Source organism: Rosa chinensis, chromosome 1 (genome assembly GCF_002994745.2).
Source record: "Rosa chinensis cultivar Old Blush chromosome 1, RchiOBHm-V2, whole genome shotgun sequence".
NCBI classification, from domain to species: domain Eukaryota; kingdom Viridiplantae; phylum Streptophyta; class Magnoliopsida; order Rosales; family Rosaceae; genus Rosa; species Rosa chinensis.
Window position 1 is genome coordinate 35,669,155 of NC_037088.1, and position 9,035 is coordinate 35,678,189.

The window sequence follows — 9,035 nt, forward strand, 5'->3', positions numbered from 1 at the left end:
AACAAAGTAGAACAATAGAATCATTCAATTCTTAATTATGCATTTTGATCATGTTTTCATGAAACCCAAATGTATCCGGCCATGACAAAAAGTCTAAACAAGTATAATGCATGTAATCTCAGTAATCTGAATTCAACCAAAATCAGCCTATTACATGCATCTACGCATGTTTCTTGATAGGAAGAGAATGATATTATTATCACTATTTCTCTGCCCACAATGCTGCAATCATACCTGGAGATTCCAATGCTTTTTCCAAAATCAAATGGAATCACAACAACTTATCTTATTGTTAACTGATTGCTCTTACAATGGGAAATCAAAAAGATCAAATGGCTGCATTAATGTTGTTCATGGCTCATGCCTAAAACCTGGTCACAAACTTTTCATGACATGGGACTATCAAGGAAAAATATTAGATTCTTATGAAACATGACTGCAATCAGTAATCAAGTAGCAGACAACTAAATTTCAAAAGAAAACCAATAGAAAATTTCTTATCTAGAATTGTTCAATCCCCTTAAGAAGGTCTGAAGGGAAATCGTCCAAAGCCATTAAACTTTCTCTTCTTTTTGATTTGCCGAGCTGGGTTAGAAGTAACAACGCCAAAAACTATCCCTTTCAAGTCGTCATGTCAGGTATTCCATATTTCTGGAATCGCATGCCATTGCTATTGGTTTGTTGATTTTCGGAGATGTACTGAATGTTCATCTCCTAAGCAGATAGGCAGCAAGCCATGCCCTTCCCTTTTTTTTTTTTTTTTTTTTTCTCTCCATTGGCTTGTCGTGCTGAACAGTAAGGAGGACATGCTCTTGTTGTGTTTTACGATGTTCTGTATGATCAAAAACAAAAACCAGAAGTGAAAATAAAAGCGGGTTGACCCAAATAGCTTGGATCTGACCCGCAGTCTTTTTTGGGTTTTGCCCCTAAAGTTTTCTTCTTTGTTCATAGCCATGATATAGATTATATACATACAACGATCTATACTTTTGTGAAGGTGGCTCTGATACCACTTGTGAGAATATATGTAAAGTTGTCACAAGATCATTCACAAGAACATAGACACAATTGTATATACATTCAGGATAAATAAATTAAAATTGATACATGTACCTGTATGATCGATTGAACTGATTGAAGCAGCCACGAGCACAAGTCTTCTGCAATTCTCTAGATTTGAGCTTTTTATGAATGGGGCAAGAACTTATGCTCTTAGTCATAGAGGTTGCAGGGACTTATACATCCTTATATATGAGTTAGGTTTAGCCTTGAACCCCTCCCATAAAGGAAGTTCAATGGGGACTCAGACTTCACTCTTAAGAATCCTTATAATATCATATCTTTGTAATTAAGTTAATAATCCAGTAAATAGATTTCTATCCCTTATCAATAGATATACATATTGATTAGTTACTAGAATTGAGTTCTGTTTCCATATTCATATTATTTAATCTAAATCATTTATCAATTGTTGTTCACTCTAATAAACATGTGATAAGTCCATAAATTTTCTTACACGAAGAGTAGCAGAGTTTGTTTTTTGGACAAAACAAGAATTAAACTTAATTGTTTCTACTTAGTTTGGAAATGGCAGATATGATGGTGTTTGTATAAAGTAGAATCGTATTGAAGAGGAGCATTATACCTACAGGTTGGTTGAAGGGACCAACTAACTGGGAGCCTTGGGCCCTTGGCACTCTTGTTCGCACGCGCATATGTTTCGCAAGCATTCCGGCACCTTCGGTTAAAGGAATGGATATCCACAGTTCCTCCCATGCCAGCCCCAGATTCACTTCTTATCATCTTTTCTCATAGAAAGTGAAACCGGGAACAAGCTGAGCCTTTCCCATTTGGTTTTCAATTTTAACTAAAGACACGTGAAACTCACGTGAGTGGGACTAAAGAGTCCGAGAATCTCATGCTTGGAGCATGGAAGACGTTCTCCTTTTCCCTTTCTTCAATACTTATTTCAAAGTTCTCCCTTACTCACGTTCCCTATGCAACCCTATTGTTTATTCTTTCTTTAATGCTTACTTCAAAGTGTTTTCTGATCATTTGTACTCCTTACTCACGTTTCCTATGCATCCCACTTTCTTCCCTATTTTTTATTCTTTCCTTTCCCTAGACCTCTTAAATGAGTCAACTTCTTCCTCTTAAATACCCTGCAGTCGTGCACTTTCTACCCAACCCTTCACTTCTGTCTTCCCCTTCTCTCCTCCCATGCCTTCTTCTTCAATCTCCATTCCCCTCTATAACTTCCTTACACAACCTCCAATTGCTCCGTAACAACCTTTTAGCTGTTCCAAAATCCGACGCTGCCCCCTTGACGCAAACTCGAGTGTCTTGAATTGACGTGTCTCTATCTAGGTAAGAATTTATCCTCTTCTCCCAATCTTCGTTCTCTAAGAGTTCATTCATGTTAGGTGTTCTTTGGTTCTAAACTTCCCAGTCATTTCACATACTCCCTCCAGGGGCGGACACACAAAGGGACGAGTGGGGGCTACTGCCCATCTCCCTCCACAATTTTATCCTCTTCATTCTTTCTAAACACCGTGTCGAGGAGAGTGTGCCCGGAGGACTCCATGGAAGAGGACTTGGGAGCTGAGCTCACCGTTTGGGTGCCTAAAGAGTTTCAGCTTAAAATGACAAGACATAATATCGTTGACTCGGATTGGGTATCGATTTTCGCAATTCCCGCTGTCGCCAATATTTTTTCCGGCAAAGGTATCCCGAGTGACGCACTCGTACTTTCCCCACATCACCTCCGATTCCTTAGGTTTCCTCTCCGCCTTTTATTTCAAATCATGTGGCGGATATTGGGTTTGCACCCGATGCAGTTCTACCCAAACTCGTATATGCTTCTTGTCGGGTTGTTAGTCATGGGGAAAAAGTGGGAGGTGTCACTTGGGATCAGCGACCTCTTTTTCTGTCACCTTTTGGCACAGATTGCCGAGACCGACTGGTTTTTCAACTTCTCTCCGCGCCCACTCAGAAAAGTCTTCGAAGAGAGGACGTGTAACTTCTCTAGTTGGAAGAGCGAAGCGCTTATGGTCCAATGCGAGTGGGCCGCACCGGAAATTCCCACCGTTACTCCCAAAGCTTTCTCCAAGCGCGCTGGTATGCCTTTTTTTGTCTCCCTTATTTACTTCTTAGACACTTTCTCATGCAAAATTTTGACGCTGCTCTTTCTTTCTTATGTGTTGCGTACGTTCCTGTTTCGGTGGATTCCTTCCTCGACGAAGAACGCATCGCTTGGATAAAACAGCACTTGCTGTGCCAAAAATGGAGTGCTACCAACTTTGCTTCTAAGGTGGATCTTGAGGACGTCTCGAAATCTCGGGCCGACGCAATGTATTCTAGCTATCTTCAATCTCTAGATCCCAATCTATCGGGGGAAGAACTACTTCTACAGGTTATTGAGTTGGAACGCAAATTCTTTATTAGTGAACGCACTCTGTCTTTGTTTGCAGCAAGCCTCAATACCGAACAAGAGTTGGGGAAAAAAGAAAGTGTCAGGATGGACGTCAGGCGTGTTAAGTTGCCCGCACCACAAGGAAGGAAATCCTCCAAGAAGCTGAAACTGACTGAGGGCAATACCGGAAGTGCCCGCGGCGGGTTTGAGAATGTTCGCGGTGAGGTTGACTCTAGTCGCGGCAATAAGGAAGGTTCGGGAACACTCACCCTGCTTCAAACCAATCTCCCGAATTCACCTCGTAAGTCAGCTAGTGACCAGTCCGCAATTTCCCCCTCCGACACTCACCTTGTGGCTTACCCAAATGTTTCGTCGTCAAACTTAAAGCTCCTCTTACAACTTACCTTCCCAAAGGGTGATGACTCTTACGTGCTAGAGGGTGACCTTATTGCTTTCGACAAAGAGGCATGTTTGGTGGTGGCGCAATCGTTGGCCTTGAATGACGTCGACCGCGAGAAGCTCTCCAGTTTGAGTATGAAAGATTTTTCAGCGCAAATTGCTCTAGGATTGCAGTTGGTAATTCCCTTGTCTCTTTTTTTTTTTGGTCGTTGCAAATAGTGTTCCAATCATCACTTAGTTTTCCCTTTTCGTAATATTGCTCTTCGCAAATGCAGTCTTCATCGATGATACAATATCTCATAATGAGAATGGAAGCCTCCGAACTTTAGCTATGGAAACTCATAAAAGAAGCCCGACATGAAGCTGAAGCCAATGCGATAAAATTAGAGGAAACACGTGTAGCATGTAAGGTGGTCGATGCAAACGAGAGAGAAGTCAGTGAGCTTAAGACCAAGTTGGGAAATGAAATTGCCAATAGGCAAGGGAATTCAAGCTGAACCATAACAAGATCAACAAGAGCTCCTGCAAGTATTATCGCCTGGGATGGTTCAGGGCCAGCAAATCGAGAAGGACAGATTTTTTGATGAGCCGGACACTTTTGACGCTTGAATGGGAGTGCATTCTTCAGAGTATGATTGGATCCCAGGAATGAATTCGGCGGATAGGCCATCCGAAGATGACGCCGATGAGGATACCTTCTGACTTCTCATCTAGTATAATTATCTTAGTAATATTCAGCCTTCCCTTTCTTTTTTTTGTTTTCCTGCTTTTTGCAATCCATGAGCACCTTGTTTGCTCTTGTGCCCTACCTTCATGCTTTGCTTGTTTGGGCCCTTTTTATTTTGAAGTTGCATTCTGGGAAGAATGTTTTTATGAAAGCAATGGATTATGGTTTGGGTGGAACGACCATCATAAGTTTTTCCCCCCAAAATTGGCAGCGAGATCTTTGCCTAAATTCAAACAGTTAGCTAAGATATTGTTATATCAAGATACACAATATAATCGTCAGACTCCAACACTTTGGATTTCTCCCCTTTTATTTATTTATTTAAAACCGGCGGTTATAACTTAATAAATTTCGAATTCCGTAAGTGATAAGAGATTTCCTAGTAGTTAGCTTAAAACACAAGGTGATCTAATGAATTTGAATTTAAACCACTACGTTTAAACCACTCCTCCAAGAAATTCAAATTCTAGATAAGAGCCAACCACCTATACCTACTTACCACTATAAATACCGGGCCTTATCGTGCTTTCATTCATCATTTCCATCTTTGTCTTCTCTGCTTAGCTAAGTCACCAAGGATATCCAGAAAATGCCTTCTAAGGATCGCAAGGTTTAGCTTAAGTTCAGCAACTGCACTGACCTGCTCAACGAGATCCCTGCAGGTCGTGGGAGGACAAAAGGGAAGGAAGCTATAGCTGACACGAGTCCATGCCAGAATCCAAAGCATCAAACGCCCCGATCCCAATTTCTTTTGATGACTCTTCTGATCGTTCCCAATCCCGATCGCTTGATATCTACTTCAACGATGTTGCTACCCGATGTCGTCTTCGGGCCTGGCTTTCCTACTTGGCGATGGATTCTCAAAAAAATCATCTTGGAGATAGTTCCCGAGACACCCAAATGGACGTCGACTCTTCTTGTCCTCGCCGTAGAAGCCTTAGCTCAGACCAATGTGACAATTCTGGTTCGGTGAGTTTGCTCGCCGCACAGGAAGAATTACGCTCACTCAAGGGGCCTTATGATCAGGCTTAGGCCAAGATCCAGTAGTTCAAAACTGAGGTCGTGACGGCAAAAGAGGGGTATAAGCGGGTTGTTGAGGAAGCTAGGAGTCTTCAGCGAAGAGAAAGATCTGTAGATGGTATTCGAGTAGCTGCTTTGGAAGAAGGGTACCGACGCGACATTCATGCTTACCGCGAGCGGATTATCCTGCTCTTCCCAAACATTGACCGCAACCGCCTCCCTTTTTATTTTACGAATAACTGATGAAGGCTTCGGCTTGCGTCTTTGTCTCCTTTCTAATAAAGTAGGTTCTTGTTTTGTGTAGGCTCTCGAGGCTTTTCCTTGGGCACTTTCAGTAGGCTCATGTCATTACTTACTTTTTCTGCTCTGGTCAGTTCTTATTTTACTGTGTTAAATAAAGTTTATATTTCCAATCGAATTTGCTTTGTTTACATACTTGGTATCAAGCCGGATAAATGCTGAAGTTAAGATTAATGCTCCTATTATCCTTATGCCTCCCCTGTTTTCCTTTATGCATGAGGTGCGAGTGGAGAAAGGAAAACATCACTTAAATTGTTGGATGTTGGGGACAAATCTTTAACGTCTCAAAAATTCACTATTTAAAGCCATATCTACTTCAAGTCTCATATATCAGCCTATTCAAGGTCAGGGGACTCTCTTGTCTAACTCTGCGAGAATAACCCATTTAAAGTCCGGTGACTCACTTTGCTTGACATCCCTAGGACAACCCTTTAAAGTTCGGAGACTGAGTTTGTTTAACGTCCCTAGGACAACCCTTTTAAAGTTAGGAGACTGAGTTTGTTTAACGTCCTGAGGACAACCCTTTTAAAGTCCCGAGACTGAGTTTGTTTAATGTCCCGAGGACAACCCTTTTAAAGTCCAGAGACTGTGCCTGTTTAACGTCTCGAGGACAACCCTTTTAAAGTCGGGAGACTGTTTCTTTAACGTCCTGAGGACAACACAGTTAAAGTTCAGATACTATTTCTTTAACATCCCGGGGACACCACATTTAAAGTTATTTTACTCCGAAAGAGCATTTATTCCATGAACTGCTTAGTACATAGGAGAATAACAAGCGACAAAATATAATGGAATCGCCATGGCAGCAGTGTCGCTATCCATGATGAACATTGACATTGCTTTTTTATTAGAAAATGAAAACAATTGAAAGAAGAAAATATTTAAACCTTCTTGACGCTCGCCACAGCTGCTTGGTTGCATAATTGTCAGGCATAGTACTTCCGCAGGTGAATTGCGTTCCATGGGTACGGCAAAGTTCTCCTAGTCACTATTTCCTTCAACTTGTACATTCCTTTGCCAAACACTTCTAAGACTTCGTAGGGGCCTTCCCATGTTGGATTAAATTTTCATGTCTCTCCGTCTTTAGTGTTTTCGACGACCCTTTTTAGGACTTTGTCTCCATGTTAAAATGACCTATGCCTCAGTACTCCCTTGTTGAAATATCTTGTAGTGGCACTTCGGTAGTTGGCGAGACTGATCGTGGCTCTTTCCCTTTTCTCTTCAATTAGGTCCAGGCTGCGTTCGACTTGCCTGTCATTGTTGCCTTGCTCAACGGTCAACATTCTCACTATTAGGAGTATGGCCTCAGTGGGAATCACTGCTTCGACGCCGTAAGTTAAGGCGTATGGGCTCTCGTTGGTTGGCTTTCTTTGAGTGGTCCGGTAGGCCCATAAAACGTGTTGTAGCTCCTCGTGCCATCACCCTCTCCTTCTTTCTAGTCGCCGCCTTATCCCATTAAATATAGTGCGATTAGTCTTCTCAGCTTGCCCATTTCCTTGCGGGTAACTCCTTGAAGAGAACTATACGGTGATGGCATACTTTCGTCAGAAAGCCCTAAATCTTTGGTTGTTGAACTGTGTGCCGTTGTCCGAGATTATGTACTTGGGTATACCAAATCGGCACACAATGCACTGCCACACAAACCTTACTACATTGCTTCCAGTGATTGTCTGGTACGCCTCTACCTCGACCCATTTCGTGAAGTAGTTGGTGTCCAAAATCACATACTTTAATCCACCTAGAGCTGTGGGTAAGGGCCCGACAATATCCATCCCCCATCGTGCAAAGGCCCATGGACCCACTAGGGTGTTGAGCTCTTCTGCCGGACTACAGTCAACGAGCGCATGTTTCTGACACTTCTCACAGTGTTTCGCATATGGCTCAACTTCTTTGTTTAGGTACGGCCAGAAATATCCCTGGGTGAGGATTTTGTTAGCCAAGCTTGTGCTCCCTGCATGGTATCCACATGAACCTTCATATATCTCCTTCAACACGAGGTGTGCTTGACTTGGCCCTAGACATCATAGATGAGGGCCGGAGAATGATCTACAGAATAGTTCATCTTCAATCATTACGTATCGCCCAGCCTTCATCCATAATTTTATGGCCTCGACTGGATCCTCCAGTTGGATGCCATACTCAAGATAATTTACTATTCATCCACACCAATCATTTGGTATTGATTCCACCTGCATCTGTAACGTCCCGAACCAGAATTTACTGATTTACTAATCATTAGGACGGTAAACGACATTTACTTTCACTTTTATTGTCATTTCAGCACTTTTAGTGGCCCTAAAAGTTGACTTTTTGTTCGGGTCAAAATTTGAGAAAATTTCCTTCATGAAAGTTGTAGAGGACGTTAAACCGAACGCGTGGATATGTGGTACGTAAAAATCGGAATTCATATGCCAAAGTTATGCCTTAAAATGTGGAAGTTACTGTTCACGGTAACTTTCTATATATATAGAAAGTTACTGTGGTAGATTTCCATTTCTGGATACCTACCCCGACTTTCTCTGTCTTCCTCTCCCTCTTTCCCCCGCGTCGGCCTCTCTCCTTCTCCCCTTCGTTTTGTCGCCGTCCGGCCACCAATCGGCGAGCCCAGGGTGATGGTCGACGCCTCTCTTCCTCTCCTATACGCCTGTGGTCGTGGGTCGTCGTGATTTGGCCGGAGAAGCTCGAATTCAAGCCAAGAAGATTATTGTAGCAGTTTGTTATTTCCGGCGATATCTTCCGATTCCGGCCGTCTCCGGCCACCAAACCGGCGTCGAAGGTGCGGTTTTTGCCAAGGATCATTTCCCCCCCAGCCTTGAGCCACGATTTGCAGTGTGGAGGTCGAATCGAAGAAATTTCAAATCCTAGGGTTCTTGAATTTTCTAGAAATTTTTCACCTGCCAAATTGGAGCTCTTCCAGGTAAAATTGGAACTTGTTGTAGTTGAGAAAGAGGTTGGGTTTGTTGAGTAGATGGTGCTGCCAAATTTTGGTGGCCATCGGAGGTGGTTGCAGGTGGCGCGTGGGGCCCACGCGCTGCCACTGTTGGTGGCGTGTGGAGGCGTGTAGGGCAGTGTTTTAATTGCGGTTTTTAGCCCATTAAATTGTATATATGTTGTAGAGCTTGTATGTGAAGTTTGGTGAATTATGGAGGAGTTTGGAATTATTTGTGAATTTCCGAA

The 9,035-nt window shown here is 42.7% G+C and overlaps 1 protein-coding gene across 1 annotated transcript; it reads left to right on the forward strand.

Annotated features, from left to right (window-relative positions):
* The first annotated feature begins 2,237 nt into the window (after positions 1 to 2,237).
* LOC112182479 lies at positions 2,238 to 4,611 on the forward strand. Its single transcript, XM_024320969.2, has 4 exons — positions 2,238 to 2,367; positions 2,472 to 3,117; positions 3,243 to 3,988; positions 4,087 to 4,611. The coding sequence occupies exons 2-4, from the start codon at positions 2,583 to 2,585 to the stop codon at positions 4,138 to 4,140; spliced, it is 1,335 nt and encodes a 444-aa protein (XP_024176737.1). The 5' UTR covers positions 2,238 to 2,367; positions 2,472 to 2,582; the 3' UTR covers positions 4,141 to 4,611.
* Positions 4,612 to 9,035: the final 4,424 nt, after the last annotated feature.

Bases quoted from the DNA above. Each gene is read 5' to 3' on its own strand.
- LOC112182479 (XM_024320969.2), top strand. From the start codon at position 2,583: ATGGAAGAGGACTTGGGAGCTGAGCTCACCGTTTGGGTGCCTAAAGAG. The intron at 3,118-3,242 runs GTATGCCTTTTT...TCCTCGACGAAG, and splicing joins AGCTTTCTCCAAGCGCGCTG to AACGCATCGCTTGGATAAAA. The intron at 3,989-4,086 runs GTAATTCCCTTG...TCGCAAATGCAG, and splicing joins TTGCTCTAGGATTGCAGTTG to TCTTCATCGATGATACAATA.